This window comes from Nothobranchius furzeri, chromosome 11, assembly GCF_043380555.1.
Source record: "Nothobranchius furzeri strain GRZ-AD chromosome 11, NfurGRZ-RIMD1, whole genome shotgun sequence".
Classification (NCBI taxonomy): domain Eukaryota; kingdom Metazoa; phylum Chordata; class Actinopteri; order Cyprinodontiformes; family Nothobranchiidae; genus Nothobranchius; species Nothobranchius furzeri.
Window position 1 is genome coordinate 21,264,284 of NC_091751.1, and position 20,961 is coordinate 21,285,244.

General features: G+C 44.2%; 1 protein-coding gene across 1 annotated transcript in view; it reads left to right on the forward strand.

The window, feature by feature from the left end:
* adcy2b (adenylate cyclase 2b (brain)) overlaps positions 1–20,961 on the forward strand; it is an 82,480-nt gene that overhangs the window by 30,754 nt on the left and 30,765 nt on the right. The window contains exons 5-9 of the mRNA XM_015955655.3: positions 9,777–9,925; positions 12,544–12,655; positions 13,789–13,916; positions 18,855–19,013; positions 20,370–20,502. Of these exons, the coding sequence (XP_015811141.3) occupies positions 9,777–9,925; positions 12,544–12,655; positions 13,789–13,916; positions 18,855–19,013; positions 20,370–20,502 (681 nt within the window). The remainder of the gene's footprint in view (positions 1–9,776; positions 9,926–12,543; positions 12,656–13,788; positions 13,917–18,854; positions 19,014–20,369; positions 20,503–20,961) is intronic.

A 20,961-nucleotide genomic window follows, 5' to 3' on the forward strand; every position in this document is an offset into this window, starting at 1 on the left:
ATTTATTCATTAATCAAGCTCCTCCAGCTACTCTACCTACTCCTGCGCCGAAACTGTAGTACAGAGTTCCAGCTGCTTCGGTGCTGAAAAGGTAAATAAGGGTTGATGGTGTGTATTTCTATTTTTAGAGCTCCCCCATCCCGAATCCCTCTCCAGACTTAATTTGCTGCTGTGTTTAAGGAAACGAGCCCGTGGTGTGTGAACAATGTAATGACCCTTTTTACTGTGAGCTGCATTTATAAGTCACACCCCCGCGGGTAGTTGTTAGCGCTGCAACATGCACACACATCCACACACTCTCACCAAAATTAAGCTGAAAAAACCCTCCGGTCTGATGTGTCTGGTGTTAATTTGAAGCAAAAACTTTCACAGCAGCACAACCAGCTGCGGATGATGAATCTAGCTTCCCTGCTTTCCTGTTTTTTATTTTAATTGACTGCATCATGCAACACAACATCATCTAGATTACAGCTGTGGTGTAACCATTGACATAAATATACTGGACAATTCCTTTCCATAGACTCTGATAATACGTTTTTGTGCTAAAATGGGAGGTAGCCACCACCGCCATTTTGACCGTGTCACAGGTTCCGCCAAGCCCAGACAATTCCAAAAAAGGGAAGAGAGGTGAAGCTGAGGGTGGGGCTGTAAGGCTGGGATCAACTGACGACACCCGGTCGAACTAGCTACAAGCTAACCTGAAGCTAACCCAAAGCTAACGCGGAGGTGGGAGCCGAGCTAATGGATGTAGCCACCTAGCTACAACCGGAGCTAACTCTGTGGAACACCCATCGACCGCAAGGAGTTCAGGTGGAGGTTTGCGGCGCTTTTTCCTGAGAAGTACCTTTCTGTGAATGAAATATATTAAATCGGTAAGTTTATAAGTTATTTCCGTAATGAAAATATACTTTGCTTTGAGCAAGTTTTCACTATTTATCACGTACCGTATTTTCAGGACTATTAAGTTGCTCCTGAGTCACACCAGCCATTAAATATATAATGAAGAAGAAAAAAACATATATAAGTCGAATTTTGGGGGGAAATTTTATTTTTCTTACAAAATCTGAGACAAAGCGTTTCACATTGCAAGACAAGTACCAGTAACAATAACCAAATAATGCGCCGCAGCAGCGCGCCACGGTCTCCAGCAGAGGAAGGCGGTGTTTGAAACACTCCCAGCGGGACAGGGGAACTCATTTCTGGGTCGGAGTCGGCCCGCAGCAGCGCAGTGTAGCCTACATGTTTTGTTATATAAGTCGCTCCGGAGTAGCAGGACCGGCCAGACTGTGAAAAAAAAGTGTGATTTATAGTCCGGAAAATACGGTAGTTATTAGTATTTGAGATAAATTAGCAGGCTAAATACATTTCATATATTTCCAAAACGTAATACTTGTTTGTATCTTGTACAGCCAACTAGCCTTTATTCTGGACTCAGTACAATTCACCAAAAGTAAAGAGACATTATACAGATGAAGTAAGCACAAGAAACAGAATTATTATCATGAGAACCAGAACAAGAGAGCCTGATAACAGTCGTGAAAATAACAGTTAAAAAGTATGTATGTGTAATAGAAATAAAAATATATTAGAATTAGTGTAACTCACTGTGATCCAAACAATAAATCAGCCATAGCTGATTAGCAATCATGAAATGAGGTCTGGGAGTTTTTAAGTTTCATTCTTTTATTACATTTTTTTCTTAGATCTGTTAAAAGGTCACCATGGCAGCCTGTGTGTCTCCAACATCAGCTACACAACGCAGCAAGTGTAAGTTCCAAATACCTGTCTTGACCACTTCATGTATGGGTTTTGTACTTTAAACAGCTAGGCCAAACCTGTTATTTTTTTCTCCATAGCTATTTGGATCATCGGTGACAGCTGAGTGAGGTGTGGTGCCCAGAGAGCTGCAGAGACCCTCTGAGACAACCTTGGCCTCCCTCACGTCTGTGTCTCCTGGTTCGGTTGGGGTGGACTGAGGTGGAAAGACCTTCTCCCCTTCTTTTTCCACTCCATGCATGGAAGAGCAAGAGCAGCTCCTGATATCCTTCTCATCCACTGTGGTGGCAATGACATGGGGGTGGTCAGCAGTGTGAAGCTGGTGAACATGATGGAGGACCTGCACCGGCTTCACCTTCTCCACCCTCATATCACACTGTTGAGAACTGTTCTTCCTTCACAACCCAATGCTCCACTCACTCTGCAGCTCTCTGGGCCCCTTTTATTATTTTAAGTATTTTTTAAATGTCCCGACACTTTGTGTCCTGTTATTTTATAAAATGTGACGTAAAAAAATAAATGTTTTTGCTCAATTGCTGGCATTTCTTTGGTTAAGACAAAAAAGGAAGAATCATTTATGCCAAGTTGTTTCTACAACAGGCCTGTTTTAAGTCCATCAGTTTCTTAGCAGCCAATAGAAATGTGTTCTTTACTAACTTTACTTGGTTTAAAAATCTTACTAAAATAAACAGGGTGCTGTATTGCAAAACCCAATCATACTTGTTATGTAAATATTAGCTTTGTAGATATTTTTTACAGATGGATATTTGTGTGCTAAAAAACCATAAACTTAAATAATTTGTCATTCTTTCTTGAAAAACAACAAAATACAGTACGGAAAGTGTGGGAAAATGAAAACGTGAAAGTATTGCTCTTTAAATGTAATACTATTTATCTTTAAAAAGAAAAACTCTAAAAATGTCCTGTACAGCAACATGACAGAAGAAAGGTGGTCTGTCCGTCAGAATGTGCTGAACAGATTTGCTCTATCAAGACGAGCCTTTTGTGTACGAGTTTATGTTATTGTAATATTGGTTTGGGTCATGTATCGCCACATTAGCATGTAAATGCTGAACCAATCCAGAATAAAGAGGGTTGCTGACCAGTAGAGGTGGTTCACCACACTTTGCTTCCACAGTCTCACATCCTGGGTCGTCTTTCTCTTCCCCAGCTCTTCGATTTTCTTACCAATTCATGGAGAGCCAAATAGACCCACATTTAAAATAGAAAAAAAATCCTGTAATATTCACTATATACATCCCCAAAGATGACCTTTTCCCATGTGCCAGGGGTCAAAGTAGTGACTGATTTCCTTTTTTTCCTCCCGCAAATACTTCTGCACCCATGTGTGGCGGTCAGTCACAACTTGCTGCACGTCGACCCCCCTCTCCAAAAGTGAGCTCAGACTTAGCACAAATCCCTCCTTCTCCATTCGCACACTATTTCCAACTTCATTGCTCTGAAAATAAACATAATTCTCCATTGATCTGTGAATAATTAACCATGAAATGTATTGGAATCATCAGGTAATGTACCTGTACGAGTTGGATATCTATAACTTTGTTTCTTTTGAGATCCATCATGGTGTAGCTGCCATATTTGGCTGAGTGTCCTTCAGAAATGCAAGTTATTACTTAGTTTACATTTGACAGCAAAGGAATAAAATAAATAAATTTAAACGTATTCACCAGGTGAATCAGCTCACATGTCACCACCAAGAGTCACAGGTCCAGATTCAGTAGCCTCCTGGATGAAATCAGCTTGCTCTAGCTGCCACTGCCAGCTCACTGTTGAAATTAAGAGCTTTGCCTGATGTCGACAGAATGTCTGCTTGGACAGTCGCTGCACACTGAAGGCACCCAGGAACTAAAATATGAAAAGTTACGTCATGAAATGAGAGATGCACAGACCTTAAAACTAACCTAAACATTGTTGGCCTATACCTTAGAAATCTGGCTAAATGATGAGCCAGACTTTCTGGAAGATGAATTTCCGTCATGATCCCAGTGTCACAAGACACACAGCAGCTGGGAGCTCTAAACTGGGTGGCTATATAAAAAACAAAGAAGTAGCACATTTAAAAATGTTTAAAAGAGCATAAAATCACGTGAAGCAATAATCTGCAAAACAAATTAAAACTAGAAGGTAATAATAAAATATTTACATAGACGATTATTAAAACTAATTCACCTTTGCTACGGGCAAGGCTTCACGTCAGCCTGGCCAAGTGCATTCTTGCAGCTAAATCAGTCTGACAGCCAGTGTCTTGGGTAGATTTAGCCTGGAAAAAAAATAGAAGCACATTGTTGTTGGAGTTTATAAAGTCAGATAATATACAAAAGAATCTGTCCTATATAGGCACTTTATAACATTCCTAGTGTGTGATCGTTATTATAACGTAAAAGTCAGTCACATATGATGTGAAGAGAGCCTGAAATGCAACCTCCTGAACAGAATTCCTTACAGAACTGGGTGTACAGCTGGATTTCACGCTGTAATGATGTCTGTCAACTAGTGCTGCGTTAGTTAGAGTCACTGTTGCAGAATTACCGACTGACACAAAAACAACCCGAATTTTCTCCGAGCCTGACAGTAATAGTCATGGACCGTTTCGTCTGCCAGGGCTTCGAGATATGTTCCGATTCGCCGCTGATTCTAACCTTACATCCCGTTCCACATTTTGTGAACTTGACAAATTAGCCCGAAGGCAGTGCAGACCTAAGTAAACCACGTCTCATTTAGGTAGGGAATTGAGCGGCAGTATTTCTGCGGTCAGGTCTCTCTACGAGTCCGAGAGCTCCACAAGCGGTCAGCCCGCGCAGCAGCTAGTAGGCGCCGCATCGGTCAGACATGCACCGGGCTGACTACTGGGGAGAACCGGGTGGAAGAATGGAACACAGAAGTATCCCTCCAAGAGCTCCATCATATTTCAACCCATTTTTATGTTAAATGCACTGGGTTTTACCCTTTTACCCATCGACATATGCCCTGTTAATTATTTTACCGTATTTTACATCTAAATTTCATGGTTAAACAGTACATGCTACATGTTAAAATGATAGTTAGCTACTTCAATAAACTCAGCTAGTTTAAAGGCGGCAGTGACCTAAAATACATACATTTAATTTAACTTACCGAAAAAAATGAAGTGGAGACTCCTTGGATGCTCTATTAATGCAATTAATACCACAGCAAGTTATTTTGTCCGACAATTGCCCCAATAATATCCAAAAAAGAATACACACACACAGAGACTCAAAATCCCGAAACAGTTTCCAGGAGAGACCGAGGCTCTACTGAGGTCTTTCCACGGAGCTAGCTCTGTGGTCACGTGTGTCGGATGCTCATTAATTATACAGAATTTTAGGCTTTCAATACACTTAAACAGAAGAGTGAGAAAAAAATCACCCCCCTCAGAGTTGTCATGAGTGTAAACTAGATCATTTAGACAAAAAACATGTGTTGGTACCATGCTGTAAACATGTTTATTTCTGCTGTGAAATTGGTATTTTTAACATGGGAGTCAATGAGGATTTGCTCGCTTCTGACACCAGCCCCTAGTGGATGAGGGTGGAACTGCAATTTTTGGTACTTCCGGGTTGAGACCCGGTATATATGTCGATGGTTGAGACCAATTTCTGAGCCGCATTGTGGGGGCTTGGGTGTAACTTGACTTGAGAATATATATCTGCTCACACATTTTGTCTTGTTTTAGCTCTTTAATCTGGACTCAAATAAAAAATACCTGCACAGGCAACAAACATGTTGAACCCTCTATCAATAACTCACTTTGCCACAAAATGTATTTTCTGCATTATAAAACATAAAACACCATTAAAAACCCTTAGTTTAATCACTAAATCAGAGCAAGGAAGAGCACGTCTTTAATCTTCCTCTTGTGATAGAGGTTGGTACAGGGCTGTTTCTGGCTTCAACAAGCAGATATCAGAACTTTACAGTCAATAATTACAAAAAATATTCAGGCCACATTAAAACAGATTTCCTTCTCAGCCTGCTGGGTAGTTGTCCGTTTTTCTCCTTTTAAAAAGGTCGAAGAGGGACACAGTCATTGTTTACGATCTGTGAGCCTGCAGGGTTGCAGAGTCTGCACCAGCAAGTGCTGCTGCGCCTAATTCAACATCGACAGGGAAAACGCAGCAGCATTTTGGACACATCCTAAGCTAGTAACAGGAGCAGTCCAGAATTTATTTCTCGTACACTAAGAAGTCATGGCAACTTCCTGTTTTACTCTGATATCATCAGGTAGAGAAGGAAAGCTAACATTGAGCTAACAGATATAATGGTTAGAAAAAAATATTCAGCTCTAAAAAAAATCCCAGGCTACCTTTTCAATTACAAAGAACTTGATATTAACGCACAGCGTATGACTCGTCTTGGCTTGTCTTCTGGCAACAGCTATCCAACTCACAAATCAACACATTCTCACACCCTAAGCGTCGAAAAATGACGCGGGGTGACCAAGCATTTGTTTTTGACGCGTTGGGAACCCCAGAGCGTCGGTTTCCGATGCCCACAGTAAAACGAACATTTGACCAAATTGTGACCTTTACCCTGTTACTTCCTTCACCTCACCCCCATCCTAACCTTAACCAGCTTGCACGTGCAAAGCTTTTTTCTCGCGTTTCATCATTCCTCTCAAACACGGTTAATGGAAAATTTAGACTAACAAACAGGGTTAAGGTTAGTATGGGGGTGAGGGGAAGGATAAATCGCTAGAGATTAAAGGTGAAATGTCGGTAAAATCTGTTTTACTGTGGACGTCGGATATCGATGCCCTGGCACAGAGCGTCACCTCCCGACACGCTGTGGCTCCGAACGCGTCGGAAACGAGTGCTTGGTCACCCCGCGTCATTTTTCGACGCTTAGGGTGTGAGAATGTGTTGCACAAATGCAAATGAAGGGTCACTGATTGGTTTTAAACATGAACTGCAGTACCGACCTTTGACCACAGGATGGCATTCTTACCCCATTTCACACCGGAAGCATCAGCAGCACGGAACGTTTTACTCGCGAGCTTCAATGCCTTCCTCTGTAATTCTCGCTGGACTTGCGCGATCACAAAATCCCTCAAGACTTCAAAATTTACGGTTTGTGTATGCAATCTGCGATTAAACCAATCAGAAGGAATCATGTTTGATATCACCGTTTGATGTCATATATGATGTTGTTCCTCTCCATTGCCAGGATTAAAGCCATGTTGCACTTTTCAAATGATGCAGGAAGTAAATAAGCCGTTAGGTCACAAGCATTGATGTAATCTACATAGATAGGGAATTACATCAATGTAGTAGTCTTTTATTTTGAAATTTACCAGGAAATTTACACTGAACTTGTGTGTGATTTCCTGTGGCAAAAACTAAAACCTGATCCTATCTGTAGCGGTGGGGAGTGGCACTTCTGGAATGCGCCTGAAAAATAGCTGCATTGCGGCTGGTTTGAAACATCCTCATAGACTAAAGCCGTTTTTACAAAACAGTGCCATCAATTTGCCGCAACGCCATGGCAGCATCAGGGAATCATAGATCATTTATAAGTGGTCAGACCGTGGCAGTAATGTGGCGTAATTGTGTTTTTTTTTAATAAAAGATTAGGCGATGGCGGCATAAAGGGTCTTTGTACTGCTGCAGACTTCCGTTTATCTTGGACATAACGCTTTTTATTGCAATTGAGTATTTATAAGTTTCAAAATAAATATATAAAGAGCCTTTTTTTTTATTTTGTATATATTTGTTAAATTACATATGTAAGCGAGTTACTACCCGCTAGCCACCGAAGCTGCAACTACTAAGCAACCAACCAACCATGGCTAACTGCTTTGGATATAAAAAGCTGTTTCAGATATCAGCTACAATTAGTTGACTTACATTTAAACTTGGAATTTACCCCCAAAGTATCTGCCGGCTTCTGATCCACCATTCTTTTGAAAATGGAGAGGTGTATTCTGGGTAATTTTTGACCAAGGCTAGGCTACGAGACACCTCCCATGTATCCTTGCTCAGCTAGCTAAACGGTTAACAAACGGAGAACACACGCCTCAGTTGAACATGAACACTGGAACACATCTTGGTGGCTCCCAATGACGTATCTCCTAGGCAGGGCGGGGCCAAGACATCAAGGCAAGGTTTCTTGGCATTGAGAACCACCCCTCCTGTGTATCCTTGCTCGGCTAGCTAAACGGCTAACAAATAAAGGACAGACACCTCGGTGAACATTGGAACACGCCTTGGCGGATCCTGATGACGCATGTCCTAGACAACCGGGGTGGGGCCAATACATCAAGGCAAGGTTCCTTGGCAATGAGAAACACCCTAAATTATTTTTCACTAAACAATAAAATGCTCTGGTTTCTGTTTTGGTTGGTTTCAACCAGATAATAATAATAATAAGAGTATTACGCAATAATTATAGGCTTTAGGTACTAGATGTGCACAGGGTGCTCTATTGGCTCGGGGTCCTGCGCCTGCTGAGTGCGTCACACTACACGATTGGGTGGATGTTGCTGCGTCGATATACAGGACCTTGGCTGGACTGAACAAAGTTATAGTAGTTCATTTAGGTGACCTTCACCCTGCTAAATGATGAAATAAGTAAATAAAGACAACAAATTTAGTTATCTTTTTGAGTCCTCTATAGGAGACAACTCTGCAGGTTTCTTTTGATTATGGGGAAAAAGTATGAATTTGGTGTGGAGACGTTGATGTTACCTGATATTAGTCTTTTTTTTAACACTGAGCTAAGAATCATTTATAGCATAAAGTACCCACGGCATGACTCATTCTGGTGCATGAAGAGCCAGCAGCATTGTGTAAGTTTAAAGGGTGTAGAACAGGTTTCTTTAAAGTGAAGACACTAAAAAAGGACAGGATGAATAGAGAAGTAAATGTTTTTATTAAAGTTTTCTCTTCAGTAAACAGCAAAAACTGATCTGACAAAAGCTCAGTAAGAAATTGACTAAAGATCTGATTTAAAATTAGATTTTTGCTACGTTTTCTGCTACTGAATCATACAGGTGCTTACAAATGCTTGAATCTTCATCAGGCTTTAAAAGTGCTTCAGACTGAAACAAAAATTCTTTATTGCACAGTAACATTTGCTCTTATTAAGTGAGAAGACAATCCAAACTTATCACCTCAGTCAGGTGCAGAAACATCTTGAATATTCACATTGAAAGGGCTTGAGAAGTGCTTGAATTTGAGTCTGACAGCCACAAAAACCTGCTCTGAGTGTTTGTGAATGACTGAATTATCCATAAATATGAGTTATGTGCCGTGAACGAAAGAAAATAGATTTACAGAGCAGGAAATCGGTGAAAAAAAAAGACAAAACCCAGCGTGAAAATGTTGAATCAGGACTTTTGTTTATTTATTTTTTAGAAAAGTCATTAAAGAAATACGGGATGTTTCAAAACCTTTCCCTAACCTAGGCACCTTTGACAGGAAGCTCCACGTGTTCCTCACTCCTCAGGTAGGGCTTATAAACCATGTTAGAATAAATGATGAACCAAAAAACACATTTTCTTTCCACCCAAATGGCTTTTTCTTAATTATAAATCAGTGCAGAGTCATTAATGATCATTGCTCTTCCGTGTTTGGCGTTGGCCCTAAGTGCTTCCTGATTTATAACTCTACAAAATCATTCAGGGGATTTAACCATGAAGACCTGCTCAGGATGTTAATATAGAACAGGAAAAGATGCAGAACAGAACTAAAAACAAGACGTTAGACACACCTGATACGTTACCCTTCAATAGGTCTTTGGATCTATTATTAAAGATAAAGTTAGTTGCTCCCAAAAAGTCAAATTCCTCTTTCTGTCAGATCTAACAACATTTAACCTCCTATTTGTAGCAGGAACGCAGTCATGAAAGAGGAATATGATGTCAGAACATGAGCGGCTTTAACTTTTTCTTGTAGGTGTTGTAAATAATCTTCAGAAGTACAGGAAGCTGCAGAGTGTGATGCAGCTCTTTCCCTCTCCAGGAGCGTTTGCTGCTGTCCCTGCTGCCGGCTCACATCGCCAGAGTGATGAAAGCTGAGATCATCCAGAGGCTGCAGGGACCAAACTTTGGTCGCACCGAGAGCACCAACAACTTTCACAACCTCTACGTGCAACGGCACACCAACGTCAGGTGAAGTTCCTCCTGTTTCTTTTTTATCTGTGCCTCCAGATAAAAAGGTTGTTTTCTGCTCTCATCTTTTTGCCTGATTGCTCCGCTGCCATCCTGTCCTCCCCCTCATCCTCACCCGCTGTCCTCTTTTGTCCTCCCCTCTCTGCTGTCAGATTTTCTTTTCTGTTATTTTTCCCCTTTTACTTCAGAACTTCCTCACCCTCCCTCTTGTTCACAGCGAAGTTCAATTGAGATTTAACCTGCCTCCATTTTACTCGGAGGTCACTTGGCCAAATTTAAGGGGAGGGTTTAGCCTCAGATTAGCTCAATTTTCAACTGTAGCTTCCTCTGCGATGGGGAGTGTAACAGTAGCAGGTCTGAGTGCACAAATCTTTTCCCTCATTTATCCTCGTCCCCAGAAAAGCTGTTTCACGTCATGCTGGAGCCAGCATCAGTGTCCATCTCTGACCTCAACGGTGTGAGTTTAGGTGAATGTGGAGCATTAGTGTGTTGATCTGCCTATTATTCCTCTGATAATAACAGTCCCACACGGTCTGGCGCACAGTTTTTTTCTCAGACTCAAATGCAGGAGTTGGTTTGATTTGGATGCATCAGGTAGAAATTTTACCATTAGGTCTGTTTCCACCATCAGATTTCAACGTAACTTTGCCTGCCCTTCATGGGATACGTGTCCCCATTTCATCAATCAGGGCCAATTCAAGGACCAAATGAGTACTCGGAAACGGTAGAGTCGCTGAACGAGACTTGTGGTTAATTCATGCCGATTGGTTGTAACTCAGGAAATGACATCAGCAGATGTCACCAAAGCCGCTTTCACTTCTGGGTCAGTACGGACCAGTTCAGGAAGCAAATTTGGTTTCACGTCTGGTTCAAATGTACTTTTTCCTGCTCTGAGTGGACATTTTTCAGACCTCTTCCTCTGTGGTCTAGCTGAGACTAAGGTCTGGTGACACTATGGACTGATTGGCTGGCTGAATTTCATGCCTACCACCTCTGATTGGAAAGTAGAATTGACCAGCAAGGCCCAGCGGGATTTCACACATGCTCGGTTCTGTTTCTTCCCGGGTTCTGTCCAGTAAACATAAAGCACAGAGCTCCTGCTCCAGCATGGCAGCAGACAGAGGGAAGAGAGGAGAACAGAGGAGGGAGGAGAGACGTGTGTGGTCCTCACCCTGTCCTCCTCCGCTGCAGCAACGGTTATGATGACACGCACAGCATCAGTCACAGAACAGGGAGCAGATTAATAAATTAACTCCTTAAATTTCCAGCTTTAATGAACGCAATGGGTTTTTTTTCTCATTGGCAGGATGATGGAATGCTGTGGGGTTAATGTGGTTCAGAGTCTCCAATAGCAACACAGCTCACTCCCGCCTTTGTTTATCTTAAGGAGAACACCACAAACTTTTCCGATATGGCGCGGTATGGCCAAAATTAAGACTACTGCCCAGCAGCAGGAGGCTTTATAAATTCTGAAGATAACTACTGATCTGATTAATGACAAGCTGGCGCCGGTAACTGAGAGGCTGGCGCTGCTTCCTGAGGAATAGCACCTTTACCGGCATTACTACTAGATACGCTAGGGACTAGCAGCCCTCGGCTGGTCATTGACTGGTTCACACACTCCCTCTGCTGTCTATTAGCATGGATAGGCTAGCGTTAGCCTGGACAGGCTGGTGTTAGCATTGGAGAGGCTAGCCATTAGCATGTCTCGGAGAGTCACTAGTCAGCTAGTGGCCAGCCTAGGCATGCTAATGGCTAGCCTCTCCGATGCTAACGCCAGCCTATCCATGCTAATGGTCCGTCAAGCGGGTAGGAAATCCAGCAAGTGGCCAGCTTAGGCATGCTAATGGCTAGCCTCTCCAATGCTAACACCAGCCTGTCCAGGCTAACGCTTGCCTATCCATGCTAATAGACAGCAGAGGGAGTGTGTGAACCAGTCAGTGACCAGCCGAGGGCTTCTAGTCCCTAGTGTATCTAGTAGTAACGCCGGTAAAGGTGCTATTTCTCAGTAAGCAGCACCAGCCTCTCAGTTACCGGCACCAGCTTATCATCAATCAGGTTGGTAGTTTGCTTCAGAATTTATATAGCCTCCTGCTGCTGGGGTAGTCTTAATTTTGGCCCCCATACCACGCCATATTCCGAGCGTCTTTGACACCACCTACGTGCTCTGGGATTTCTGCATTCCTGAGAAGTCGTTGGGAGCCTTTCGTGAAACAAACCCGTCCGTACGATCCCAAACAGACGTGATCCTTCCCTAACCCTAACTGACCCAGATGTGTAAGCAGCTTTAAAAAAAACGCTGTTTGTTAAACTAGAAGAGTTGCTGGTGAAGCAGAATGGAAGGAAAAGAAAATGACCTGATATAGCGCCTTCCAGGGTTCTACAACCCCCCAAGGTACTTTACAACACAATCAGTCATTTATCCAGTCACACGCTGGCAGTGATGAGCAACACTGTTGTCACAGCTGCCCTGGAGCGCCCTGACGGAAGCAAAGCCAGGTCCATCAGCCTTAAACAGCAACAGCTGAACAGACTGAAAATGTTAGATATGCACCATCTGGAACTACAGTAATTCTAAACTAAACCCAATGCATGGTCTGTTGTCTGTCTTCCTGCAGCATTCTCTATGCAGACATTGTGGGCTTCACCAGGCTGGCCAGTGACTGCTCTCCAGGTGAACTCGTTCACATGCTGAATGAACTTTTTGGCAAATTTGACCAGATTGCAAAGGTAACCGGAATTAAAGTGGAAATTCACAGGATGTTTGAAAATGTCAGAGTTCTAACAAACACCCTCTGACCTGTTCTGTTTATTCTCTCGGTCCAGTGATTTAACATTTGTTGGTTTTTCTGTCCTTCAGTGAGTAATTTTGGTCAATTATCACGCAACATTCCACTGTGGCGTATTAAATGAAAGCGTCTTGTCCTCTGAAACGTTCTTTGAAACATTTCAGATCTTTTTTGAAGGCGTTTGGATAAATAATCCATTAATGACGCTTTAAATCACCATTAATTTAGAATTGCATTATTAATCAAACTCTAATATGTTGTTTTAGGTTGAATTATTTAATGGAAAATAATGAACGTGTCAGGAAATTGGTTTTGGTTCACTTGGGATTGTTAGCTACCATCATCTGAGGTTGACATCAATTCATCTCTTTTTATCTCACCAACTTGATAATGTTCACGTTTGTCGGGGGGGTGGGGGGGGGGGGGGGTGGAACCTCCATGGTAACCTGGTTAGAACCGGCATTCACCCAGATGAGTGCACCCCAGTTCCTGTTATACTGTCAGATTGTGTGTGTGTGTGTGTGTGTATGTGTGTGTGTGTGTGTGTGTGTGTGTGTGTGTGTGTGTGTGTGTGTGTGTGTGTGTGTGTGTGTGTATGTGTATGTGTGTGTGTGTGTGTGTGTGTGTGTGTGTGTGTGTGTGTGTGTGTGTGTGTGTGTGTGTGTGTGTGTGTGGGCTGGTCTGAGTGTATCTCCCATGGGTGCTCTGCTATCGAGGTCCAAACAGTCCAACTGACTGCTCCATCACCTGCAGCAGTCGTTATGTAAAACCAGTGTAACCATGAGCTCTTACTCATCACACTGGTAGAGTAAGAGCGAATGTATGTGTGTGTGTGTGTGTGTGTGTGTGTGTGTGTGTGTGTGTGTGCGTGTGCGTGCGTGTGCGTGTGTGTGTGTGTGTGTGTGTGGGTGGGTGAGTGGGTGCGTGCGTGCGTGCGTGCATGTGTGTGTGTGTGTGTGTGTGAGGGGTTGTATGTATTTGAGGCCCAATGGACCTGACTCTGAGCATGTGACGACTGGATGGAAGTGCAACCCCAGATTTTGATCTTCGTGGTTTTCTTCCTTCTTCTTTCAGGAGAACGAGTGCATGCGCATCAAGATCCTAGGCGACTGTTATTACTGCGTGTCCGGACTGCCCGAGTCGCTGCCTAACCACGCCAGGAACTGTGTGAAGATGGGCCTGGATATGTGTGAGGCCATCAAGTAAAATACCAGATCCCTCCCTCCTTCCTGTTTCACCCTTCCTCCTCTGACACAACAGAAAACACAACGCCCGTTAACCGAAGCGAACAGAAGGAACACCAGATTGAATCCCAGCTCTGTTTAAACTCCAGAGTAAACACAGCGTGGATTCAACATGATAAGCCTCTCAAACAGAAAATTCAAACAAATGAAGAAACATGGTTGTTTATCTGCATCCTCTTTCCCCCCTTTGCTCTTTGTCTTTGGCTCATGCATGAAAACACACAAAGCAGTTTTACAAATACTTTCTTTAGTCACAGTCAATATGTTGAGTTGTTCTGAGGTGAGTAACTAAATTTCTAGTGTGAAGCAAATGCTTTATGTTGTGTGTGGACACAGCTTGGTCTATGTGGTGCTTTTTGTGTGTTGGGGGATATCTGGGCCATTTTTATGTGCGTTTCTTTAGAAAAGTTACTTTTAAAATATCTATCTGAACAGCCTCTGCTTAGGGAAATGGAGTTTCTGTCCTTCACGACAGAGGACTAGTCTGAATGCTGCCAAAAACAGTTTAGTTACCATTTTATACAGTTTCAGTCTTCTTCTGGATCATGGAACATCTTTATATCAGTCAGTGTTGAATCACATGGGAATTTCAGGCAATTGTTAAAACTAAATCCTCCATCCATCTGCTAATCTGGGGTCAGGCCATGGGGGCAGCAGCCTAAGCTGAGAGGCTCAGACTTCCCTCTCCCCAGCCACTTAGGTCAGCTCCTCCGGGGAATCCCAAGTCGTTCCCTGGCCAGCCAAGAGACATAGTCCCTCCAGCTTGACCTGGGTCTTCCTTTAGGGCTTCTCCCAGTTTAATGTGCCTGGAAAATCTCACCAGCCACATCAACTGGCATCTCTCGATGCGGAGGAGCAGCGGGTCTACTCCGAGCCCCTCCCGGATGACCGAGCTTCTCACTCTATCCCTAAGTGAGAGAGCCCAGCCACCCTGTGAAGGAAACTAATTTCAGCCGCTTGTATCTGCAATCTCATTCTTTCGGTCACTTCCCAAAGCTCGTGATCATAGGTGAGGAGATGAGCTCAGCTCTTTCTTCACTACTACAGATCGGTACAACGACCACATCACTGCAGACGCAGCACCAATCCGACAATCGATCTCCTGCTCCAGCTTTCCCTCACTCATGAACAAGATTCCCAGATACTTAAACTCCGGCAGGACCTCTTCCCTGACCTGGAGAAGGCATTCTGCCCTTGTCCGATTCAAGACCACGGTCTTGGATTTAGAGGAGCTGATTCTCATACTGACTGCCTCATTTGGCTGTGGACTGCTCCAGCAAAAGCCTGATGAAGCCAGCAGGACCACACCATCTGCAAAAAGCAGAGACCTGATCCTTAGGCCACCAAAATGGATCCCCTTATCACCTTGGCTGCGAATAGCAATCCTGCCCATAAACGTTATGAACAGAACCGAAGACAGAGGGCAGCCTTAGAGGAGTCCAACTCCCACCGGAAACAGGCATGACCGACGTTTCGCAATGCGGCCCAAGCTGTGGCGGCTGTATGTCTTGGACACTGGAGTGAAGAGAGGGGCGGAGCTGTCTACTGGCCAACATCTGGTGGTGACTTGGCGCCGATGGCAGGAGAGGATGCTGGTCAGACCTGGCAGGACCAACCGTATTGTGAGAGTCTGGTGAAGTCTCCTGTCAGAAGGAGCTTCAATTCCTACTTCCAGCAGAACTTTGGTCATGTCCCAGAGGGGGCTAGAACACTGAGTCCGAGGGGGCCATGTTCCATGCCTCTATTGTTGAGGGGGCTGACTAAAGCTGTGGCCGTTGGGGGTACTCTGGGAGCATGGGGTACCAGGTCCCTTGATGCAGGCTGTTAGATCAGTAAAACTAAACACAAGAGTTTTAGTTTCATGAAACCATCACATCTCACATATTCTGATCTTTTTTATTTTATTTTATTTATTTATTTTTGTGTGTGTCCTGTCTGGCTGTGAAGCAAACAGAATTGATGTCTGAATGCTGGTGACAAGCCTTACAGATTTACTCTCAGGTGGAGCATCACAGCGTTTGCTTTTAATGTCACACCTGATACTTAAAACTTTATTGTTATTGTTTTTGAATGCTTTGTAATTCCGACCAGACACGGAGACAGAGGTGAAAGAGAAAGGAAGAGACAAAAGATGGGGGGTTCCACAAAAATAAACAATAATGAACAAAAGTCTGCTTCTAGACCTGCGGAGAGAGAGAAGAGGAAAAAAAGGGACACAACAACAATACAACAAGATCAAGCTATCACTGCGTCAACTTGATGAAGAAATATATAATCAACATTGTTTAACTGAACAATCACACGATAATAAATCACAGTGCATTTAGTGCCCACCATAGTCTTAAGACCTGTGTTGAACGTGCCCAAGTCCATACTTATGAGAGCACCATGTGAGCACCTGTGTGTGTACACGCGCTTGTTTATGTAAGGTTTCTCTATAGGAGCGTCCAATAGAGAGTGTGAGGGACCACAGATCTGCCCCCTAAAGATGTGCAGGAGACGGGGGGAGCTCCAAGTCCCAGAGATCCAGGAGCTGCCCCAGAGCACAGGAACTCCATGGAGACTGCGACCAGAAAAGCCCCCGCTCCCCTCGAGAGGTACAGAGGATCGCCCTGGGGGGCCACAACCAGCAGCCGGCAGAGTCCCAGGAGATATCGGCGGCAAGCCCACAGGCCCACCCGCAGCCTCCCACCCCCTAGCCGGCCGAGTCCGGGACCCAATGACCCGGGACATAGGGGCGACCACCCCCGCCGGGGACCCAGCAGAGCCCAGGGACCCAGACCCCACCAGGCAGCCACCGGGATTGGTCAGGCAGATGCCAAAAATCTTGAACTCCCTGACCCGGGAGCTGCAACCCAGACAGACCAAGGCACCACACCCCACACCAGGTGTGGCAGGGGGAGGGGAGACGAAGATCTATATCATCAAAAGAAGTCCCAGGAGAAGGGAGGAGTCAAAGGCTCCACCTGACATATACAGTCACACAAACACAGTCACACACTCCCTCCCTCATGCTCAACACACACTCATACAACCAAAGACTTACAAAAATGCACGTCGGACACCCACTCATGCTCCCCATACACACCCTATTCACTCTGGTCCCGGTACTGCTGCACATTGGGTACAACCATCACCGGTAACCAGAGTATGACCCTTTCTGCTGGGGTGCTGATGAGCAGGCTCCCCCGCCCAAGGCTGAGCACAGCAATCCACCACCCCAGACCCCAACCGGATGGCCAGATCTCCCGCCTAGCCTCCAGCCCCAGGAAGCCAAGCGACAACAGAGGTGTGCTAAGACCCCTAGTCTCCCTCTGCCTGCTCCAATATGGTGTTAGTGAGTGTTGATGAGGTGTATTCCGTGGCTGTGGTAAGCGGGCAGTGCGGACATTGTCTAGCCTATGCCAGCTGATGCCACCACACCACCTCACTTGCACCCACAGCCCTCAGTGTCTAAGTGCGGTTTAAAATTTGAAGTGGGCACCGGCAGTTGGGATGAGGCTGAGAAATCCCCCTGCCAAATGCCGTTGAATGTGCTCACTCCCAAGGCCCTAAGTGTGTGTTTGCGTGGAATGTCGTTGGTGGAAGTGTTTAAGGTGCAAATAAAATTGGGGGGCAGGTTGCCACAGGAACGTGGAAATGGGGTCCATACCCGCACTCCCTGACTTGTCCACCCCCCAAGGTCCTATGTGCATGTTTGTGTGATGATGTGAGGGAGCAGGAGGAGAGAAATGTGTGGGGATGGGGAGGAATGGCTGGTTGGGCTTAGCCCTCCAGGGAGCCAGCTCCCCAACTGACCCCAATAGGCACCTCTGTTGTCAAAATGCCACCCAGAGCATGGAGACCCCAGCCCATCCTGCCAGGGCCCAAAGCAGCAGCATCACAGAGCCTCACGGAGCCCGAGGGCACCAACCCAGCCCTACCCCAGCAGAATATCTACGCCCATCCCTGCATTTGCACAACTTCCGGACAATAAAAGACGTAGGACATCCAGGTAAGGTTGGGTCCTCCCCCTCCCCTGTGATGGGACAGCAGAGGAGCCAAGGTCTACCCGAGGCCCCTGAACCTGAGTCAGGCACTGCTGTATGTTCCTGCCTTCTCCCCGGCAGCATACATGTCAGGACCTGACCCCCAAGGCCCCGCCCAGATCCCCCCACGGGGCCGGCCACCCCCACACCCCGAGCCCCCAGACCCGCCCAGGGGCATTGCAGCCGCCGGGCAATAACCCATGGCCACCGCCAAGACCTCCAAGGGGCCCCACTCACAACCGCCAGTAGTCCACCCCCCAAGGCAACCCAAGCACCTCCAGAGGGGGGCAACGGCCCTGCAGTCCCAGACACCCCCCAGTGAACCCACCCCCAGGGAACATCCGGATACTCCAAACTCAGACCCCCCCCCCCCCACACACACACACACACACACATCATCCCGCAGGACAACATCAACGGTCCCCCATCATCGCTATGTGATAGAACCGATCAAGGGAGCCCAGAGAGATTGATTTGAAGTGGAAGCAGAGGCTAAATCAAGTGTAATATGATCTAACAAAAGATTTCTATACTGGTTGATGCAGAGAGTTTCTCTATTTTCCCAATTCAAGAGGATAGTTTTCTTAGTGATGCATATGCATCACATATTCTGATCTTTTTGTAAAGTACTTCATGTAAACATTTCATATGAGAGGAAAAATCTCTAAAAACACAAAATTTCTCCAAAATGAGAAGATTCAGCAACCCCCCAATGAATAAGATGGTAAAAATGTATAATTGTTCACATCGAAATGGCCAAAAATTCTATTTAATCATTAATTTTCTCTTTTCTTTAACTAGAACTTGTGTTTCCTCCTGCCTTCTGTCATAACAGAAACCTAAATATTCCGTTCCCTGCTCTCCGCAGAAAGGTCCGAGACGCCACCGGAGTTGACATCAACATGCGCGTTGGCGTTCACTCTGGAAACGTCCTGTGTGGAGTGATCGGCCTCAGGAAGTGGCAGTACGACGTGTGGTCACATGACGTAACATTAGCCAATCACATGGAGGCAGGGGGAGTGCCAGGGTAAGATTACTGGAATAATAAAAAAAACAAGAATAAATGGCTTAGCGCTCCACTAAAAAACCTGATTTCTAAGAAAGTACAAAATCCTTATTTTTTGAAATTTTATCTTATTTTTAGTTTAAATAGAAAAAAGTTCTTCTCTAGAAAAATAAATGACTTAAAATTAGGGATGCAACGATACCACTTTTTTCCAAACTGATACAATACCAATACCTGGATCTGAGTACTCGCCGATACCGATTACCGATACCGATACTTCTACCACACACAAAAAATGCAATGAATTGGAATACAGGTTTTATTTTCTTCTCTGTTTTCAATAGGAAAATACTGTGAGGTAGATAAAAAGTAAAATATGTTAATATAAATGATCACAAAACTAAAATATTAGGTGAACAGAAATGACTTTCAAGCAACTGCATTGGTATCAGTTACTGGTATCAACTTTTACCGATACCGATACTGGTATCTGTATCTGCACCGATACCAGTATCGGTGCATCCCTACTTAAAATATGGTAAAAATTCTTAAATATGATCCAAATTTCATTGTTTTGTGTAAAAAAATATCTGCCAATGGGGTAAGCTAAATTTGCTTGGCTAGAAATCTTAAAACTAGCACATAAACCTAAAATTAGATTATTTAGCTAGTTTTAAGATTTCTAGCCAAGCAAATTTTGCTTACCCCATTGGCAGATATTTTTTTTAGTCAAAACAAGCTAATTTGGATCATATTTAAGAACATTTACCATATTTTAAGACATTTTATTTTTCTAGAGAAGAATTTCTTTCTTTTTAGACTACAAACAAGATAAAATGTCTAAAAATTCACCCCTTTACAAAGGTTTCACATCATCCTTGTTTTCAGAAGCACTTGGAACATGAGAGAAGTCTGTTATAATTACAGCTATTATAAGCATTTTTGTAAATTATTGCTATCTCAGTTGACCAAGTAGCGCTGCATTAGTTATGTAGCTATTAGGTGTGCCAGCCAGGCTCTGAAACAAGCTTGTGAAAATTGGCCAGTGGATAGGTATACACTGCTCTGATAATAAGCTCTCTAGTACCACAATGTTGTCTCACCGGGCAGCTAATGGGTCGCCTCCCACTAAGCCTGCTGAGAGGCATCTGAAAACCATATCTGCCAGGAGAAAAAATAAATAAATAAAACAGAAAAAGTTATTTAAAATTTTTTCTGCATCTGTTGGCAAGGGAAACAAACTGAGATGAAAAGAGAGAATTGCAGGCACGAGTGGTTAGAGAGCTGTCAAACAAATAATGTGTTTTCTATAGCTGTCAACAGCACGATGACGCAAGAGCTTCACCTCCCGTTATCTGCCCACCTACTTATCTCCAGGAGGGTCCACATCTCTTCAGTGACGCTGGAGCATTTGAAAGGCTCGTACAAGGTGGAGTCTGGAGATGGACAGAGTAGAGATTCCTACCTGAAAGAACATAACGTCATCACCTACCTGGTCATCAACCCCAAGGTTAGATCCTATCACGTCAACAGCTTCGGAGACACCTGTGAGTCTTGTTTTGGGGATGAATAACTCCCAGAAAAACAGCCACTACTTCAGCGGACCATCCATACACATCCTCAGGGCTGCAACATTAATATTTAACCATGTATACGGTGCCTGAAATATTAAAAATAGCATGAAATCACGTATTAAATAATTATATCCAGTCATATCCAGCATTAGGTGCACTTTACACTTTACTGAACCAACATTAAGTCTACAAAACTGTGAAAAACTGCAGTTCAGTCAGTACCTACATAAAAGGATTAGTGGTGTGATGGTTGGTCAAGACCACACACACACACACACACACACACACACACACACACACACACACACACACACACACACACACACACACACACACACACACACACACACACACACACACACACACACACACACACAAACAAACAATCTTTTCAT